The 20,736-nt window shown below is 36.9% G+C and overlaps 1 protein-coding gene across 1 annotated transcript; it reads left to right on the top strand.

Annotated features, from left to right (window-relative positions):
• Nucleotides 1–2,769: 2,769 nt before the first annotated feature.
• ABCB7 (ATP-binding cassette, sub-family B (MDR/TAP), member 7) lies at nucleotides 2,770–19,974 on the top strand (the record flags this gene model as incomplete). Its single annotated transcript, XM_009701974.1, has 12 exons — nucleotides 2,770–2,902; nucleotides 3,343–3,611; nucleotides 4,851–4,939; nucleotides 5,023–5,110; nucleotides 6,115–6,289; nucleotides 7,739–7,896; nucleotides 8,435–8,598; nucleotides 8,770–8,899; nucleotides 9,369–9,540; nucleotides 14,709–14,812; nucleotides 16,421–16,528; nucleotides 19,427–19,974. Coding segments are annotated over 12 exons (1,809 nt in total), but the record flags the coding sequence as incomplete, so codon positions are not given.
• Between the last annotated feature and the right edge of the window lie 762 nt (nucleotides 19,975–20,736).

The raw sequence follows: 20,736 nt of genomic DNA, 5'->3' as shown, positions 1-20,736 counted from the left end.
TTTTTTTTTTTTTTTTTTAAATTACTGGAAAGCAGACTGTCTTGATTGCTAATGAAATGCACTACCATGCTGCCTTGTTCTTATTCAAGCTTTACCCTCCAGGAGTCAGAACAACTGTAACTTGAGACCAGGCTTTAAATTTCATTTAAAACTCTATTGGGTAGAATTATATTGATGTAAAAGAAGACATTTCTGCAAAACTGTAGGCTGTTACTAGTTAAATTAATTGCTAGTGGAGAACTGCAGTTTAAAGAATACATCTCTTTTCTTTAAATGGACTTTAAAATATATCTGTAGTTCTATTTCTAAACGACCTGTAGTGTAGCATAGTCTACTGAAGAGTAAAATCCCTGCAGAGGGATTTGTGAGAATCTGCAGCAAATCAAGACAATCTGCATTACAATACTCTTATTTTCTACGGAGTAGTCTCTCCCAGGAAAACCTGCACTTTGTCATGTTGGTCATCACTGTAACACACATGGTAGTATATTTGTCTTCGTTAAGAACAAAATGCCACCCAAAAATTGAGTTTCAGTAACTCTGAAGGGAAAGTAGAGTTTTTTTGATTATACTGGAGAAGGGGAGGGGGGGGATTTGAGTGTCAGTATTGTAAAGATTCAAAATCTCTGTTAATGCATCCTCGGTTCTTTGTGGGGCTTTATGCTTAAGGTTTAAGCATGTAATGACAGTAACCTGTTCATCTGCTGTGTATAATTGAAGCTATCAAACATTATTGTATACTGCTGCTTTGATGGTATTTGTTGGCTTTCTGCAGATAATGCTAACCTCAGATCTTTTTTTTTAATGGAGATTTCCACAATTCTGGTCTATTAAAAGGCAAACTGTTGCAGAACGACTCTCAGGTTTGCACTGGATAAATTTCAGAAGAGTGTATTTGAAGTGGGACCTGATCTTTCAACCGTTTTCTTTTTTCAGTCACAAACTAACCAGTAATAATCTCACCTAGATGCTTTCAGATCTCATCTGTCTCCTTTCAGGAGTTGTCTGGATTATGCTGTACTGAGAATTTGGTAGTCTTTTTTTTTTTCTTTTTTCTCCACCCCACTGCCCCACTTAGTGTATTTCATAGAGGAGACACAGGAGGGAAGAGGAGAAAATGGATTCCTTCCTCATTTGCGTTTAAAACTTTTGTCTAAAACAATGTTTTAAAAAAATAAACAGAACAGATTCAAAAAATCAGCTTAAAAGTTTTTCTTTAATCCTATAGTTAAAAGAAGTCTGTTCAAAACTCGTTTCCCCTCTTGGTGAAGTACCTGTCTTCCACTACTCACAGTAATTTGTAACACTGGGAATATTTGATACTGGGACAGTTACTATAATTACTAAAAGCCTGTCTTCCAGCTTGAATTTGGACTGAAGTTATGAAAGACTTTACCATTCTTTTTGCTTGAAACCTAGTTTTATCCAGTTAATTTACAATTTTTTCACTGGGCTTTCAGCTCTAACAGATGTCCCTGAATACAATTGAGATCTAAGTGGGTATACAAAACATTTGGTGGAGAGAGCTGAAATATCTTTGTCAATCTGTTTTGGTTTTTTGTTTCTTCTCATGTAAAATAATTTGTCATCTACCCACAATTTTTTTTCCAAATACTGGAAAAAAAAACAACACCGACTTTAGCAAAGTCAGCTCACTGTAAAGTATTTCAACATCTGCCATGATTATAAGACTATAGGTCTTAAGATACTTGTTCAACTGCTGAAAAACTTGTATACCTTATTTTCAAATCTTCGCAGTTAGAAGCAGTTTGAATTAATGAATTCTATTAAATGTATGAAGTTTAACAGTAAATTTTTTTCTTGTTGGTACAAATGAGTGGTGCAGCGATTGAACATGAACAAGACTTAAGAATTTTATGTTTTCTTTAAGATTTTCAGTATTTTCTTATGCTACAAATGTACAAATAGAAAATCCTAAAGTTGGTCTATTTACGTATCCGGCTGTCCTGCTTTTTGCATGTAGAGGAGATACCACTGTTAAAGTAGATGCATTTGGGTTTTGGTGCACTTACAAAAATATCCAGTGACATACTATATGTGAGGTTGTGGGTATGACTTCGGTATTTTGTTTGCAAGCTCATATTGTGAAAGTAATTTGTAGTGTCTTGTAGGCTGTATGGAAAGTCTTTTGTGCTGCTGTGCCAAACACTAGAGTTAATGTAGGTATTAAGTTAATGTTTATAGTGATGTTGCAAGTGGAAAGCATTACTTAAATATTAAGGGTATTAACAGAAGAGACAAAGGATAGGTTAACTTCTTTTCTTTGACTTCACTAGAGCTTTGGTTTAATACATCTTGATTGAGCCAGTGTTAGCAATATGTGGGTGAGTTGTTGCTTTTGTAGTAGTAGTTCTCCATACTGAATATTGCCAGTATCACAAAGAGCAAACAACCTATAATGACCACATAATTTAGCAGTATTGTGAGTATGCGTCATGCAGTGTTTGTCCTGCCATTGCTGTACTGAGTGTTAGCCTCAGTTTAAGTGCCTTTGTAGTGTACAATTTGTTGAGGATAGAAATTGATATTTAAAAGGAGCCTGTGAGAGAGACAAACTCACCCTGCAGTCCCAGGAGTGAAGACTTAATAGTATGGAGAATATTGTGTTTGAAATCAAGAGAGTTATCTCACCCGCACTAAGTGGTTAAGAGCTAAATATAACAGTAGAGCAATTTCAGAAAAAATAGACATGCTACATAGATATATGTTTTAATGCATATGGACTAATTGGCATTCTTATGCTTTTAGGCCATGAATATATTGGTTCCCTTCATGTTTAAATATGCAGTAGACAGCCTCAACCAGGTATCTGGAAACATACTCAACCTCGGTGATGCACCAAATACAGTGGCAACTGTGGCAACTGCTGTTCTCATTGGCTGTAAGTGGCATTCCCAAATCTGATGACAAATGTTAAGGTTCTGCAGTAAGGGAGTGGGATAGCCGAGCTTCCGATCTTTCCACTACTAACCATCTAGGATGGTTATTTCATAGTTACTTCTGTGTTGATGCTTGTTTCCAATGTTCTGTGACCTTGCTTCTGGTATTCCAATTAAAAAATGAAATAATGCTTCTAGAAACAGTTCTTGATTATAAATCCTACCCTTTCTTATAACCCGCTGCTAAAGAAACTGATTTAAAATGTATGCACAATGGTTTATAAATGAAAAATAGCATAAAGTTTTGGACCAATCAAGTATAAATTTGAACTAGAAATGTTGAAAATATATAAAGAATGAGTCCACTGTAATTTCATGCATGAAGGGAAGTTGGAAATATAATTATTTTCATTTTGTAAACTTTTTTATCTTTTTTTTTTAGATGGTATCTCAAGAGCTGGGGCAGCATTATTTAATGAAGCTAGAAATGCAGTATTTGGGAAAGTAGCTCAAAATTCAATCAGAAGGATAGCGAGAAATGTTTTTCTGCACCTTCATAACCTGGATTTGGCATTTCATCTAAGTAGGCAAACTGGAGCTCTGTCAAAAACCATCGATAGAGGAACAAGAGGGATCAGTTTTGTTCTTAGTGCTTTAGTATTTAATCTGGGACCTACAATGTTTGAGGTGGCACTAGTCAGTGGAATTCTGGTAAGTGTTGTTTATTCATGAGTTGGGGTTGTCTGATTTAGGAATAATGCATTGATTTTCTATTACCAAAGTCTACTGAGTATTAATAGTAATAATTGAATTTACAAGGTGGTTGTGAAAGCAACTACTGTAAAGGAGAGCAATCCATAATTTTAGTAATTAAAATATTTTTAATAATAATTACTTCAAATCAGCATATTTGAAATTATTTTCACATTTAACGCCTGTCTTCAGGCAGTGGTATTTATGTGGCTACTTTTTAACGTTTTTCTTCAGAACTGTTGAAAAAATGGAATCAGAAAATTAAGCTGTGCACACAAGTGTCAAATATGTCTGGGTAAATACTGAGGAAGCAGAATATAAATGTCCAGGAATGTTGTGTCTTAGTGTTGAGGACAGAGGAGGGAGTGGTTGTTGGCTCTCTTCTGAATACTGGTCTTTTCTAATCTGGAACTTAAAAGTGAAAATTATCTTTTGGAAAATAGGCTTCTCCTTCTTGTAGGCTTTAGGCTTAATAAGCTCAACTTTAAACTTTTCTTTTATAAATCACACTTTTCTTTTATAAATCACGCTTTCTGTCTTTGAAATCAGGATCTTTGGATATTTGTATGCTAAAAATCTAAATCTGAATTATGTAATTAGAACTAAATTAAAAGCAAGAATCTTGTTTTGTTTATTCCCCTTCTTTTTAGGACTTAATCAAATTTGAGTGTAACAATGTAAGTTAAAACCCCTGTTGACATTGGGTTAAATTTTATAACCTTTGGAAGTTGCAAATCAAGCTGGCTGTGAGCCAACCTGCCATGATGCTTTAATTTTTCTTCCTACGCCTCCTGATGTACCCTGAAGTAAACGCTTCATAAATTGTTTTGCAAGGCCATTTATTTCTTCTTCTGCAGTCTTCCGCTTTCTTTTAAAATCCACCCAAAAAGCATGTAAACAAATACTTATTTGTGATAACAGCACAAACGTCAGCAACACTTACGTTTTACAATGGCAAAAATAACTTTCCAATATTATGTTATACACTAGGTCTTGGTTATCTCCTCCAACCTTTTTTATCTATACCCTTCTTGCTACTTTCCTTTTGAGTTTATGCCTATTTAGTCTTAAGCTATTCAGAGCAGGGAGTGTGTTGGGAGGGAACTTCAGAGTTCTTGTCTCAGGCTAAGCTATCATCATTTCGAGACAACAGTGAAGTTTTGAAAATTATTGTGACTCTTTTTTTAAATATTCTAGTATTACAAATGTGGTGCAGAGTTTGCGTTAGTAACACTGGGGACACTAGGAGCCTATGCAGCATTCACGATAGGAATTACACAGTGGAGGTAAGTCATGTCCTCACATTCATCAGGGTACTTAGTGTTGCCTCGGCCTGAACTCTTGACTGTATTAAGCCTTCATTTTACAGGACTAAGTTTCGAATAGAAATGAACAAAGCAGATAATGATGCGGGTAATGCTGCAATTGACTCTCTGCTAAATTACGAGACTGTGAAGGTAAGACCAATCTTTACTACTAGGCTCTTTGTCTTACTTCTGTCAGCCTAAGGAAAGTGAGTCATAAGATTCGTCTTTTATAGGGCTACATATTTGGAGCAATAGCATATTTTTAAAATATTATTCATTTGAAGAGTACTACATGATACTGACAGAGTAGCATGAAAGTTGTTAGTGGGGCTTGAAAAAAAAGTCTATTTGCTGATAAAGAATGAGAAACTTCTTTCGTGACTGAATCGCCTTGACCATCAGTTTCTGCAGAGTGTAAACTTACAGTCTTGAAGAAGCTTCTCTTCACTTGTTTGCAAAATTGTCTTCTGAATGTCAACCTGCAGTATACTGTCTTCTCAAATGACCATGTGTACTGCCTTCATTAGCTGTTGCGGTTTGTAGCACTCCATTGCAATGTTCTCATGAAAGAACAGGTCTCTATTGATTCTTCTACTACTACTATTAAAAAAAAATCCCGTGGACAGCTTTGAAATTGTCCAGGCTCGAGCTTATTTTATGCTTCTTTTAATTGGAGAGCTAGACCTGGAAAGATAAGCAGTGGAGTTATTTGTGAAGAAGAACTCAGAAGCAGACAATGTGTGAGAAGTACTGTTATAGAGAATTTGCCAGCACAGTAACAAGGATGTTCTAGTACATAGAGGACAGTAACTTTTTCTTCTTTTTACTCTCTAGTGGCAGCTGGTGTTTGGTTTTGAGGTTAATTGGGTAGATATTCTGCAAGACAGACACCCAGTGTTACTAGAATATGAGTATGGTAGGGATGTCTAGAATGCCTCCTTTCTAAGTGCAGAACATGCTGGGGTTTGCTCGTGGTTTTTGTCTTCACACCCCTCATCTTCTATCTTCTTTTCTCTTTAGTTGTTAGAAGTATTGAAGAGGGGTTGTGTGTGTATCTGTGCATGTAGTATGTTTATACTGAGTCTTAGAACTAGTTAAATATACAGTCTAGTATGTTTGAGTGTCACATTTATTATTCTTTTTGTATATCATAGTATTTCAATAATGAAAAGTATGAAGCCCAGCGGTATGATGAATTCCTGAAGACATATGAAAATGCCTCCCTGAAGACTACCTCTACTTTAGCTCTCCTCAACTTTGGACAGAGTGCTATATTTAGCATTGGCTTAACGGCCATCATGGTGCTTGCTAGCCAGGGCATTGTTGCAGGTAACTTATGTGTCTATAAGCTAAAAATTACTCTCCTTTACCTTAATTCATTCATACTAGAGGTGTTAATTTTAATTAACTTATGGTTGATGTGATAGTTCATTTTAAGGGTTTTGGGTATTTCTGCTTCTTGGAGTGTTATTAATTCCATTATATATAAAAATATATGTATCAGTAAGTAGTATGATTTTATTAGAAACATTTTAAAAGTTTAGCAGTTAGAGAACGATCCTAAGAAAATGTGACTTTGGGAAGTTTCTGTTGAAGGATTGTGAGAGACGCTTATATAAATACAAATACTTCTGTAGACCTTCTACAAAGATCCCTTCTTTTTACCCTTCTTACTTCCCATGTTGGTAAGATTCAGAACTTTTCCCCAATGCGTATGTATCCATGTGCTTTGTCTCCAGTAGTTTTATTGCCAGTGTCCTTCACTTTCCTTAAATAAGTAAGGGCACATTATTAAAAGAATTGTTCCCATATATTAGAGTTTTTCATCCACATTTGTCTGATTTACTACATAAAGTAAAGCCTGCTTGTTTAGGACAACACAGTACAAGCTTCAAATACAGTAGATGAATGCAGTATTGGGATGAGGCTCAGCTAAGACAGGGTGGTTTTAGAGTAAAAATAATAATGCTTTAAACACTGTTAGCATCCAGATGTGTTTGAAGGGTACACCTTTATGTCATGTTGTCTTTCTTGCATCTGCTTTGCTCTTTTTAAGAGATGCCAGGACAGGGAAGAGATACACTGTGAATGGATAAATCAGTAGGTGCAGTTTCTGACTATCCTTAAGAAAATTTAGAATAGCCTTTAAGCAGGATGGTAGAAATATGGCTTTAAATCAACTTTCTCACCTGTTTCAGCTGAACTGACCTGGCACTTACCTTTAGCTAGGTTTTCATCCTGAGTTTTCCCTTGATCAGTGTATTTGATATTAAGCTGCTCAGAGGTTCTGACTATGTGTTTTAGCAGCTCTGTTGTATATAGTATGAAAGTCCTCTCTCTTGATCATGACTAATTCCATCATTTGGATTTATCTGTAATTGCACTTAAGACTGTCTTTCCTGATTCTTGCTTTCATATATTAGTTCCTCCCCTTCTAGCTTATTTAGGCCTCTTTATGTTTCTCTCTGTGGAATTTACAACTTTACAATCTGATGTTTTCCATGAATTTCCTGATATGCTGCTTATCTTATTTTCCAGGTGTTGTTTTTTCTTTTTAAGGGAAATCCACACAAACATTGCCATTTGTTTCAGACACCTTCCTATATAAAATCTAATCTTCTGGGAATGCGTTTGGTTTACTATTTAAACATCTAGTTTTAGAAATGGGATAAAAGAAACTATACTTGATTGACTCTTTTTTTTTTTTAATCTTTTGGTGCTTCCTAACAAGACAACCCTTCAAGTCTCCTTATTCTCTCACATCCGTTTTGTCTTAAGGCAGCCTTTCTGTTGGAGATCTAGTAATGGTGAATGGATTGCTGTTCCAGCTTTCTCTTCCCCTAAACTTCCTGGGAACAGTATACAGAGAGACAAGACAAGCACTTATAGATATGAATACCTTGTTTACACTTCTCAGTGTAGATACCAAAATTAAAGTAAGTAGTAGCTTATTTTCCTAAAGTATATGGGTATTTAATAGGGCTGGTTTCTGGCAATGCCATCATTTCACCCTGTTTGTTACCTTCCAGGTTTAATTTCTAATCAAGAAAGAGATGTTGTGTAAGGATGCTGTTCTGCCTCCTGTTTAAGTGCAGTTAGTGCAATAGCAGCTGCTTTTTTTCTTGCAGAACCTTTTAGTGACGGCAAAAGTTGCTTTGCAGAAGCTGTGTTTGTATTGAGATTTTTTTAAGTATTCATGCCTTGTGCTTGAATTTTTATTTGTAATTAATGATGCAGAATCTATTACTGCAAAAGAAGTTGTGAAGCAAAGTGTTTACAGCAGAAATTTTTACCTCCTTTGGGGAAAAGGAGGAACAAACCAATTTCACTTGTGTGGCGGATTATTATTTTCAACATACCCAAGCTGGAGTGTCTGTTTACCTTTTTCTGAGCTAGGAAATGGACTGTTCAGCTTGTTGAACTGCTTGAGATACTTTCTGGGCAGCATATAAAGTGGCATTCTTCTTTTAATAGGACAAAGAGCTGGCTCCACCCCTGCAGATCACACCACAGACTGCTGCCATCGCCTTTGATAATGTGCATTTTGAATACCTTGAGGGGCAGAAAGTCCTTGCTGGAGTTTCTTTTGAAGTCCCTGCAGGAAAGAAAGTGGCCATTGTAGGAGGTAGTGGGTCAGGGTGGGTAAATGGACTAAATACGCCAATCAATGATGCAGAATTTTGTTTCTTAAATGCATTTGTTATTGTATTTTGCTTTTCATTATTTTTGTTTGTGACCTCAATTCTGTTTGGAGATTGTAAATGGCAAACTAGGAATGTAACATTAGCTTAAATTCTTTTCAATTTCAGGAAAAGCACAATAGTGAGATTATTATTTCGTTTCTATGAACCTCAGAAAGGAAGTATTTATGTTGCTGGACAGAACATACAAGATGTCAGTTTGGAGAGTCTGAGAAAGGCAATAGGAGTTGTACCTCAGGTATGCCATGTTTTGTTCTTCCCAAATAGTCCATCATAATAGTAATTCTCGGTGTTCTGACGCTGTAGTTCAGTGAAGGCCCATCTAAATGTAGCGGTATTGTCTAGTTCCTTTGAAAGTCACCCCAGGAAATACTATGTTTTTATGTGCGTCATCATATAGATCCAATTTCTGAAATGTGTTTAAGCCTCTTCATGAGAAACTGCCTCCAGCTTTAAGTGATTTAGCTCTATAGATGATTACCACCCATAATGAGTTAGCAAAGTGGTAAAAGTATGCATGACATATATTTAGGATACAAAATGTATTAATCGCATTTTGGGGAAAAGAAATTTCCCCAAATGCTTTTACCTTCAGGCTTTGTAGAAAAATAGAAAGTATTCTGTATTGATTTCTTTCATGGATTGGAGACCATTTTTAAACTGTTGCTCATGGTTTCTTGTTTAAAATATTCTTTCCATAAATTTAGGATGCTGTTCTCTTCCATAATACTATCTATTACAATCTCCTCTATGGCAATATCGGTGCAACACCAGAAGAGGTGTATGCAGTAGCAAAGTTGGCAGGAATCCACGATGCTATTCTTCGAATGCCAAATGGTTACAACACTCAAGTTGGGGAACGAGGACTCAAGCTCTCAGGTAGGTTCTTAAGCCCACAAGTTCTTTGTATCCCTTTTGCTACCTCAAAGTTCAGTGCATAGTTTATTTCTTGGTCAAACTTTGATTTAGCTTATTTACATTATAACATAATTGTAAGGCTAAATGTTAATAGGAAGATCTGTAGTTTAAGGCAACTGCAGCCTACAAGATTTTTAAAGGAATGTATTTTCAGGGGACAGCATTAAATGAGTTGATATGTAAGCATGTAGATGCATCTAAGTAAAAATGATCTTTCTCATAATTTATTTGGGTAGTGGAATGCATGTGCATAGAATTGGGAACTTTTGTGTCTGTGTGCTTTGCATGTAGAATGTGATAGGCATATATATACGCATAGACCTTCCAAATTTGAGTTCTTAAATCTGAACTTGTAACAGCTGAATTAGGTGGTGTTTTGTTTTTGCTGTTGATAGTAAGGCAATGCGATATGTTGTTGCAGAGTAGTCATTTTGGACCCTGTTCATAATGAAGGGGCCTTCATGTCTTACATGTCTTTTACCTGTGAATTGTGTAATAAACAATGTGAAAACAGCGTCTGTATATGTGCAAACTATGGATTTATGTTACACAACCTTGGTAGCGAAACAAAAAAGCATGAGTTTAGGTTCTCAAAGTCCCTCCGTATTTGGCTGTGTGGTCTATTAAACAGTGTAACTGTTCTGGACTAGAAAGATCGTATCATGGCATTAGCCAGGCTTTGCTAGTCATGTTAGCCTTTTGGGGCCACTCTTACAAAAAACTCACTTTACTCCTTCTTTACAGCTGTCTGTGATGTTAAAATTGAATACACTTTTTCATAGGGAAGATGATGCTTGAAAGCAAACATTCTTCCAGTGGCAGAGTTATAATGTAAGATGAGGGATCACATGGAAACTGGGAAATGTCTAAATCATTTCCCATGTCCTTTTTCTGTTGTTTTTATTGGGGGGAAATAGGACTTTAAAAATACGGAGTTTAAGTGAAACTTTTTAGGTAGTAGCTAGATTCCACTGGAATGCTTTCAGTCTCAAATCTTTTAGGTTGAAGTTGCATTGAGACAAAGCTACTAGTGATGTCCACCACATAAATGTAACACTTACTAAATGTGCGTTGCATGAAACAAAAAATAAATTACTGTTTTGATTATTGGATATATTATTAGGTTATTTTATTAGATTTTAAATAAGTTTTTATCATCTTATAGCTCTTACAGTTTTTTGATAGATATATGATGCAAGATAAAATGGGATACTCATTTCATGAGGTTTCCCCATTTAATTCACTTGTGGGTTTGGTTTCCCTCCTTGGTAGATGTTGCAAGAAGTAGAAGGTGCATTTGCAAAGTTCATTAAAACCATCTCCTGTTGTCTCTCTTTGAAAAAGCAAACACACTATAGTTTTGCTTAACTACTAGCCAACAGAAGCAGTGGTGAGGCACAGTTTTTCATATTTGTTTGATATCTTTTTCTAATACAATGTTAAAGGTGTTTAGATAAGTGTGAGGTCATTTAAAATATTTGGAAGGATTTTGACAAGGTAGGTAGCATAATGCTGAACTGCAAGCAAAGAGTAGTAGTGTGGAAACTGTGGTACTTACACAACTACTGCTCTGCCTGAGGAGAGGCCGTATCACTGTGGTAACATGTAGGACGTGTCTTTCTAAACTTCTCCTGAATACAAGGCCGTAAAATGGCTTTAAAAACCTTTAAATGGCTTTAAACTGGAAGAGGGAAGGTTTAGATTAGATATAAGGAAGAAATTCTTCCCAGTGAGGGTGGTGAGGCAGTGGCAGAGGTTGCCTAGAGAAGCTGTGGCTGCCCCATCCCTGGAAGTGTTCAAGGCCAGGTTGGATGGGGCTTTGAGCAACCTGGTCTGGTGGAAGGTGTCCCTGCCCAGGGCAGGGGGGTTGGAACTGGGTGGTATTTAAGGTCCCTTCCAACCAAACCATTCCACGATTCTATGATTACTGTTTGTCAACCTCTAAACATGCATGCCAAAGCTTAATTTTCTTCCACTCTGACTCCATGTGCAAGACAGAGTTTATTGGTAGACTAACCAACAGGTCAGCTGTTTTTTCGTTGGCATGTAGGGTGGAGTGGTAGAGGGCAGACTGCTGTATTCCATTGGGAATGAGGTATGACCCTACAGGGGAAAGAACCTGAATGAATTTGGAAACTTCAAGGTGCTGAGATTGCTTGAGAATGGTACTGAGATGGGTAGATCTTTGGGGGATGGTGGGGCTTGTGGGGGTCCAGAGGCAGGAGCACAGGAATGAAGCATGTTCAGGCAGAGATGCTGCCTGTTGCAAAGACAGCAAGCTGTACATGGTACTTCTTAGTGTGCAGCTGCTGAAGTCAGGAGTCCTTGAAACAGAGGATAAGAGGTTACATTCTGTATCTAGAATGTACGTGCAGGAGAAAGCATGCACATTTGCAGTAGGGGAATACAGAGCAGGTTAGAAGGGGAATAAAATATGTGAATCACAAATCTCTGTGAGTAGAAGATACAAAATAGGTACTGGCAGAACTGTAGTGAACCATGATAATGATGAAAGATTTCTCCTGTGTTGCCTGTCTCCCCAAACTAGTAATTTCTAGAAGGAGGATTTGACTAACAATAGGTTTGAAATGTCTTGGCATTTATAGAAGTATAGAATGGTTTGGGCTGGAAATGACCGTCTAAAGATTATCTAGACCAACCCCCCGACTTGAACAGGGGCATCTTTCAGCAACCTGATCTACTGAAAACCTTAGCCTTATGTTGAGGTTTAGATTGGATTTTTAGGAGAAATTTCTTCACCGAAAGAGTTGTCAGGCATTGGAACAGGCTGCCCAGGGAAGTGGTTGTGTCGCCATCCCCGGAGGTATTTAAAAGACGTGTAGATGTGGTGTTAGATATGTGGTTTAGCGGTGGACTTGGCAGTGTTAGGTTAATGGCTGAACTTGATGATCTTAAAGGTCTTTTCCAAGCTAAATGATTCTATGATTCTATGTCCCATTCTAAATCTGGAAAAGTGTGTGCAGGTGTATTGGAGTTTCTGTCTAACCTCGAGACTCCTTTAACGGAGCCTTTCTGAAAATGGGTTATGCCTTTACTCCATCCTTCTTTTTGTGCTACCACTATGATGGTCATGAGCACCCACCTAACAGTGCTTTAACAAAAGTGGTGTTTAGAAAGCAAAGAGAAGTGTGTTCTTTTCCTGTTTTGTTTGTATTTAAAGAAAAAAGAATATGCAAAGTACCTCTCAGGAGAAAGACACTGGATTTCTGAGGTGATAGAAAAAGAGCTCAGAGTAGGCATCTGCCATTGAAGTAGCAGCCTCAGTTTCTTATTTTCAACAAATTAGATGAGTCTTGGCAACCAATAGCGATAAACAAGCTTCAGTAATGTTTACAGTCAGGGTACAGGAGTCTTAGGCTCAGAAATGCTCTCAGAAATGTCTGCTCATCTTGGACTTCCTCAGATTGCCCATTGAATTGATCTTAAATGCAGTTATGTGCTCGGCTCTTAGGGAGTTTGATTCTGGGTGCTTTTGCTTGCAGGTACCAGTTTGTGGGTTTAGGTTGGAATGTGGAGCTAACGTGTCCACTGTATCCCGTGTGCTTTTGTTAGATCGATATGCTTGTTGATAATGAGAGTTGTAATGGCCAGAAATGGTTTAGTTGTTTAATGGATTGGAGATGTCAAATGCATATCTTTTGAGTTCCTTCAGTAGCTCTGTAAAAATATGGCATCTGTTACTTTGAATCTCTGTAGTTTTCTGAACTACATGAGGAAGTCATGTAGACATGAGGAAGTCTCCATTGCAATGAGAACTTTATCAATTTCAATGGTGAAGTAAGCCTTTAGTACAGTTCTTACTGGTCTCAATGATTGATTCGTCAAGAGTCAATAATGGAAAACAAGTTGGTTTGGCTTTTTCAAGGAGAATCTATGTCAATGTTTTCTAATAGAGGTGTAATAAGCAGAGTTATAACAGCCCAAAACCCTGACTTTGCGAACAAAATGGTTGACATGCTGCTGTCCTGAATATGAGTGGGGAAGAACATGAAACAAGTCGATATGCTACAAATGTAAGGAAAGACCTTGGATTTTGTTATTGTAGTATGTCTTTCAAACATGGATATGGTCAAACTGTGAGTTTTGAACATACCTTAAAGCAGAGGGAGGGAGAGTACATTGAGATAGACTGAGTAAATTGTACAATTGTAATTGCTACTAAGTTCTGCCAAAGACAGTTTAAAATTTAAAATGCAGCATTACTATCCGCCTTTTAAATGGTTTATTAAAGCATGTTCTCTCCCGATAGGAATAGAGCATTAACAAGAATATAATGGTATTAAGTGGAATGTTTTGAAGTCTTGAATAAAACAAAGGAGGACAAGTGCACGAATGTGAAATGTTTGCATTGCATACCAAATGTTTAGCAGATTTTAAGTTCTCAAATGCACCTGTTTTTCTGTCTGTATAAGTTGTCCTGAGTTATTCTTGAGTAGATGTTGGCTGTAAGAATTGTGAAGGAAGGAAACTAGTCTGAAACTTGGTTACATCAGAAACTGACAGGCAGTAGATTGCATAATGAAGGTGGTTTTCAGTACCATATTAATTGTGTTCTGTAACAAAATTTGCTCGTTAAAGCTGTTAGGTATGGACACTTTAAATCTGGGCCATTATGGAGTGGAAAGTTAGATGAATTTCAAGGAGAGACCTGAAATAGAAAAATGTGTGTGCAAGATGCACGAAATTAAATACAGTAGGCATGGACAGAGCATTGTTTATTTGTGAGAGAAAACGGGATGTATGTACGCAAAGTTACTGTGCAGGGCATAGCTTAGACCAGGTAAATGAGCTTGTACTCCCTGGTGTATAGAGTGAGTTACTGTACATGGTTGTTAGTTACCTGTACCAGGCTCTTGTCTTGTAGCGTATATGAAATAGTTCTCTGTACTTTTCTAAAAGGATAAGCAATCTTGAATCACTTTGAATTTAGCAGGGAGCAGGAACTTGTGTGATATCTTATGTAACATGTACAGACCTTTATCAGCAGCAGCTATGACATATATTAAAAAAAACCAAAACAAACCCACCCCCAAAACAGTCATGTCTGCTGTTGAATTTAGAATATCATGGTTGTAACTTCATCCTTCCCCCCCCCCGCCCCTTTTCAGGAGGAGAAAAGCAAAGAGTTGCAATTGCTAGAGCAATGTTAAAGGAGCCGCGTATTTTCCTCTATGATGAAGCTACGTCATCTCTAGATTCGATTACAGAAGAGGTAAATTGGGATAAAAAAGATGTAAAACTTAAGTGGTGTGTTGGTGTCTGATTCTGATGCTTTTTCCTTTTCCTTTCGGAAAGAATTCTGTTCTTTTTGCCAGATTGCTGTCATGTGTTTTCCTGGTAGTATTATTAAGAGATCCTATGTCTAAGCCCTTTTCCTAAAGACCAGAACAGAGATACTGAATCTGTCTACCCTGAGACATAGTGGAGAATATCTACTCTGTCTCTGGGTTTATTTTCTGTTTTACGCTCCTGAGGTCCTGTTCAACATTAAACATTCATCTCTAGAAACTGTTGCAAATACCTCATGTGGCCATGAAGTGTGAAGCTTTCCAATCCACTTTAAAAGGTATTTAGATGACATCTAGCGTTCATTAAAAATGTCTTATAAATAACTGTGACATAACGCAGAACAGAAAACCTCATTTGTTGTGCAGCATCTTTCTGAGATGCAAATCAGGTAGGTATAACCTGCAGTGCTGGTATTAATTTGTATTCGTTTCACAGGAAGGGCTGTGGAACAGCAGAGCGTTGTGACATAGATGTCATGACACTACCACACTAACTGCATCAGGCTTCATAACTACATCTTTGCTTACACACAAAACTCTCAGCACCAGCAGTAATTTTGCAAACTAATGTCATCAAAAACTAGAGCTAGAGCTATGTTTTTGTTCACTTATGCAGATTATTGAGCGAATTTATTGACCTGTAATCACTAAATTACTTTCATTTTCCAGATACAAAGAAATCAGAAGACGAACTGTACATCTATGTAGTACAGCATTCAAATGTAGTACAGCTTCGTCATTGGACCAGAAACATTCATAACACACGCAATTCTACAGAACACTACTTGGATTCTTGCTCTCTTTTGTTCTGCTGTATTTATTGCAAGAATCACAAGCAAAGCTGAAAGTTTCACAGCAGAGCTGCACTTTAAAGACAGCAAATGAAAATGAGTCCTTTCCACAAAAGTATGTCTGGTAATCGAAATGTTTTCTGACAAAGGCAAACGTTTTTCAGGACAATAAAGCTGACACTTCACTTACTGTAGTGTGGGCACAAATTCCAAATTAGTGCTGCTTGTATCTGAATGCAGTTCGGGAAGGCGGAAGACTGCTCACAAAGGGAGCAGTGGATAGGTAAATAATTCCCAGGGTTGCTTCAACTTTGTTCTGCATTGGTATGGTATTGAGAAGGATTTTCTTCTTTAACTGTCATTGATTGGAAAGTATTATTATTTATTTTCATGTGCCTTTGCTGTTTATATCGCTTTTGTAGCATGGCTGCATGGGGAAGTTTTTCCTGAAATCAAGTAACACTTCTCTTCCCTTGTCCCTTGGGATATCTGCATTTTTCTATGCATACAAACTTTTTTTGCAGTTTGAGGACCTTATCAGAGCCACAGATATTTCATGCTTGGGATTCTTCTGTTTCTTCTGTGGATACTTGTAGCTATTTCTTATTGTGATGCTATGGCAGTACTGGAGATGTTTCTCAAAACTTATTTACAGTGATTTGTTTACTTCCAGACAGCATTTTATTTCTCTTCATACCCCTTAGGAGTGTGTAAGAGTTTGTCTCTATTTTAACCTTGCAGAATATTCTCAGTGCCATGAGGGACATGGTGAAACACCGAACATCGGTTTTCATTGCTCACAGGTTGTCAACAGTAGTTGATGCAGATGAAATCATCGTGCTGGATCAGGTGAGGTGATCACCCTGTGATGTGTAATTTCCACATAATCTCAGCATTTGTTTTAGAGAGTTGGTATGTCCATTTTGAAATGTTATACTCCCACCAAGCTACTAAAAGTTCTTTCTTTGGCAATGAGCCATGTTAGAAAATTCTAACCTAAGCTTTGCTTATTACCCCACCAAGCTACTAAAAGTTCTTTCTTTGTCAGTGAGCCAAGTTAGAAAATTCTAACCCAAGCTTTGCTTATTATATTTCTCTTCTTTGCAGCTAACAGTTTATCAGTTGCAGAAACTTGCATATTTCTCTTCTTTGCAGCTAACAGTTTATCAATTGCGGAAACTTGCATGTGTGACTGTCTTGTATGTTGTAGTTTTACTTCATTTGCATAGTTCATTTAAATACATGTTCTTTAGATGGATTATGACAAATTTCACTTGATGCTCTGGGACTGGCTTAATGTTGCATGTTTTTAATTTATTACATGCTTCTGTCAGATTAGGTTTCCTAACGTGTTCCCCCAATTTATGCTTCATTCTCATTACTCAGTGAGTGTCCATTTTTCACATGCATCCGTTGTTTTTTTTCTTTCATCAGAAAGAGAGAGGATGGCATGTTCTGTTTCCATGCAGATAAAGCCGTTGTAGGATTGTTCAAGCTAATTGTGTTATAAATCTGAACACCATTCTCTATTGTACCTGTAGAAAAGTGTGGTTATTTCCTTTCTGTATGCTTCTCTTATAAGGGGCGGGGGGGAAGTTTCAACATTTGGCTTACTAATATCACTATTCAGCTGTTACCTCATATTCAGTCTGTCCTAAGTCCATTTTCTTCTCTATTACCCATGTCTGGCTATAGATTTAAAATAAACAAGTGTCCTTATGATAACTTCATAGTTATTCTTTTAACTGATAATGCTGAAAGTATGGTGCTCGAATCTGCTGGTAATAGATGTTAAATTTATCTCTGCATCCATTTTTTTCAGTTGCTATTTGTATGCTTGTGGTCATAGGTGTATTTAGTGACTAAAATATGCATATCTAAAAGAAAATAAGTTATTCCTACAGTAAGTTAAATGATTTCCTGGGGAATTAGAACAAAATCTTATGAAATGGTGACATTCATTACTATCTTTGCTGTGCAAATCTCAGGTTCCTATGAATCTCAAAATGACATAGTGGAATAGATCACTCATACTGCTCTGTGGAGTTTTTATTTGGTTTTGATCTGCTTGGTTTTTTCAGCTTTTGTTGAAAAATCATTTCCTAAGGTGTATCCTTTATGTAACTGCATGCTAAAACATTTTGCAAATGTTTTTTAACATGTTATAAGGCAATCTGTGACTTTTTGTTTTTGATGCAAGTTTTCACAGCTTACTAAGAGTGTGTTTTGTGTTACAGTGTAACTGTTAAATTAAAAATAAAAGCACAACCTAAAACTGTAAAACAGCTAGGGTGCTCACTTTCATGAATGATGTTGGTGTAATAAAGATTGTGAATGAGTAAGGCAGCGTGGTGCGTCACTTTTAGGGCTCGACTGCTTTGTGAGGCATCATTGACGTTTGCTCAGCAGAAAGTTGCCTCTTGTCGTCCCGGCTTGATTGATGAGCACTGTGTTAGCAACCAGATAAATAAGGCTTGGTAGTGGAGATGAGACAAGATGATTGTGGCTGGTTTTGCTTAGCAGTGGAAATATGGCATCACAATTTGAGCATGTTTGCCTAGGTAAAATCAGAGTAATTATTGAGTGAGTAAACAAACATTGTATTAATGATACTGATCTTAATGCTGTGAAACTGAACAGAGAAGTTACATTTTTGATAATTGTTCAAGAGTTATTAAAGGCCATAATTCAAAAGCCTAGTCTCTGCTATAATGAACTCTCTAAATCAACCACTTAAAGTTTTTAAATAAATTCTGCAGTTGTGTTGGTCAAGTGTATATTTGTTCAGATTCCACCAGCACGACTAGTAATAGAAGTGACAAGACCCAATTTTTTTCCCATCATGTTCATCAGCGGCTGACACAAGGAGGTAGATTTAATTGTAGATCAGAATTTAGAACTAATATAAAATCCATGTAGTTGTCCGTATAATGCTGTCTTTTCCCAAAAGGAAGACTAGCTGGAGATTGAATAAATTATTTTAATTTGAAGTCAGTGCATCTAAATGTGTAGCTCGAAGTAAAAAGATGAGTCTGTTTTTTTGAAGAGTAGTATTGTTTCACTGTCTGTAGGATTTGAGTTCTCCTCTCCAGCTCTTGCTTCCCATTTCCACAATGGTAGTCAATAAATCATCTCTGCTTTTGAGAACAGCACAGATGAACTGAACTGCTCACTCGATTTTCATGACAGCAATTGCAATGACACAAGTTACTGAGCATCCATCTAAAAGCACAATTTACACTAATTGTTTTTAGGATTTGATTTGAAATGTATTTTGCTTATCTAATACAAATCCCTCTCTGTATGCTCTTTTCTTTTAGCTTCTTAGTGTGTTTGTTATCAAGCAAAGACAAATGTGTTTGTTTTGGTACATTCATGTGACTTTTGCATGAGTAGTTTAACACCTTGCTCCTCATGTAGAGGTCTATGTTTACTTTAAACAGCTCTTCCAGTTTAGATACTAAAACTTCCTATGTTGGTGGGCTTTAAATTTTATCCAGATGGACAAAAGGCATCTACGGTCCCATTTCTGTAGGTCTGAGTAGAACACAGCTCCTTGTTTTCAGCTTGCAGCGTAACACACAATTCAGTGCACCACATATTCAGTCTTTAATTGTTGTCCCAAGCTCCTTCTCGTTAATAATTGCTGCAATCTATACTGTAAAACAGTGGTCCATGTGTTGGCAGCATTTATATTCCTGAAGATCTGGTAATATTGTTTACTGACTTACTCCCCTTCTTTTACAGGGTAAAATTGTGGAACGTGGTACACATGCAGACCTCCTTGCAAGTCCTAGCAATCTCTATTACGAAATGTGGCATACACAGAGCAGCAAAGTACTGAATAGTCATAACAATCCAAATTGGGAAGAGAGAAATAATCAGATGTCCAAAGAGGAGGAAAGGAAGAAACTAGAAGAAGAAATTATCAATAGTGTGAAAGGCTGTGGAAACTGTTCATGCTAAGTATGATCCTGGATTAGTCTTCTATAACAGGTTAAAAATGCACAAGATTGCAATGAAGTGCAACTCTTGGTTTTAAGTCAGTGTTCAAAAACTTCCTGGGTTTTGCAGTTTTGGGGTTTTACAGTTTCTCAGAGGGAAGTAATTTCAACCAAAGGAGTTCTATTTTTACACCTTTAGAAATCTCTAATATTCAGTGGCATCTGCAAGAGCTGGGCTTTTTCAAAGACTTTAAACTTCTCCACTAAGTGTAATTTATGGCAATTTTTAGGCATCGGTAAATTCTCCTGGTAGTCACTTGAGGTGGATTATTAAATTGTAAACAGATTTGTCCTTGATTTACATTATTTCTCATCATTAATGGTTGATAAATATGTCATGTTTTAATTGTAATTGGTCTAATTTGAACTCATTTGCTAGTGAGGAAGATGCAATTTAAATTCTTCAGTGGTGTTCTGGTTTAAAATGTCCTTCTTGTAAAGAATGAGAAGAGCCTCAACAAAATATTAGAGGCTTCTAGTAGCAAACTAAATATTGGAATTATCCATCCAACCCTGCAAAAACACCTTTCAGACAGGACTATGAGGAAGTGTATTGGTATTATTCTGGAAGAAAACTAACAGTATTTTTGAGAGCTGGTAGAAATCTGGAATTGACAAAATATTGTGTGACTTTATGGAAAACATACAAAGTGTTGTATGTAAATAAGAAGAATCGGAAGTTTCCCTTAAATGAAGAAATCCAAGTTCAGGATTCTGTATCCTCAACATCTGCTGTCATAGTCAAAGCAGAACGCAGTCAATTTTTCTATTTCAGTCATGGTCTTAGGGAGCAATTAAGATTCAATAAAGACTTCCATAAATTTCTATTATGTCACTAGTATATGAGAAAATGACCTGGATAATGTTGAAAGCATTGCTATAATAATCTCCTCATTCCAATAGTCAAAACTTGTTCAGTATCAAACTTCAGTCTTTGCAATTTGCAGGACAGTACAGGTGTATTGGGTTCGCGTGGCAAGGTTTTGGCAGTGAGGGGGCTACAGGGCTGGCTGCTGTGAGAAGCCACCAGAAGCTTCCCCTGTGTCTGACAGC

The sequence above is a fragment of the Cariama cristata genome, unplaced genomic scaffold (genome assembly GCF_000690535.1).
Source record: "Cariama cristata isolate BGI_N322 unplaced genomic scaffold, ASM69053v1 scaffold8826, whole genome shotgun sequence".
In the NCBI taxonomy this organism is placed as follows: domain Eukaryota; kingdom Metazoa; phylum Chordata; class Aves; order Cariamiformes; family Cariamidae; genus Cariama; species Cariama cristata.
This window is presented reverse-complemented; position numbering and strand designations above follow the sequence as displayed.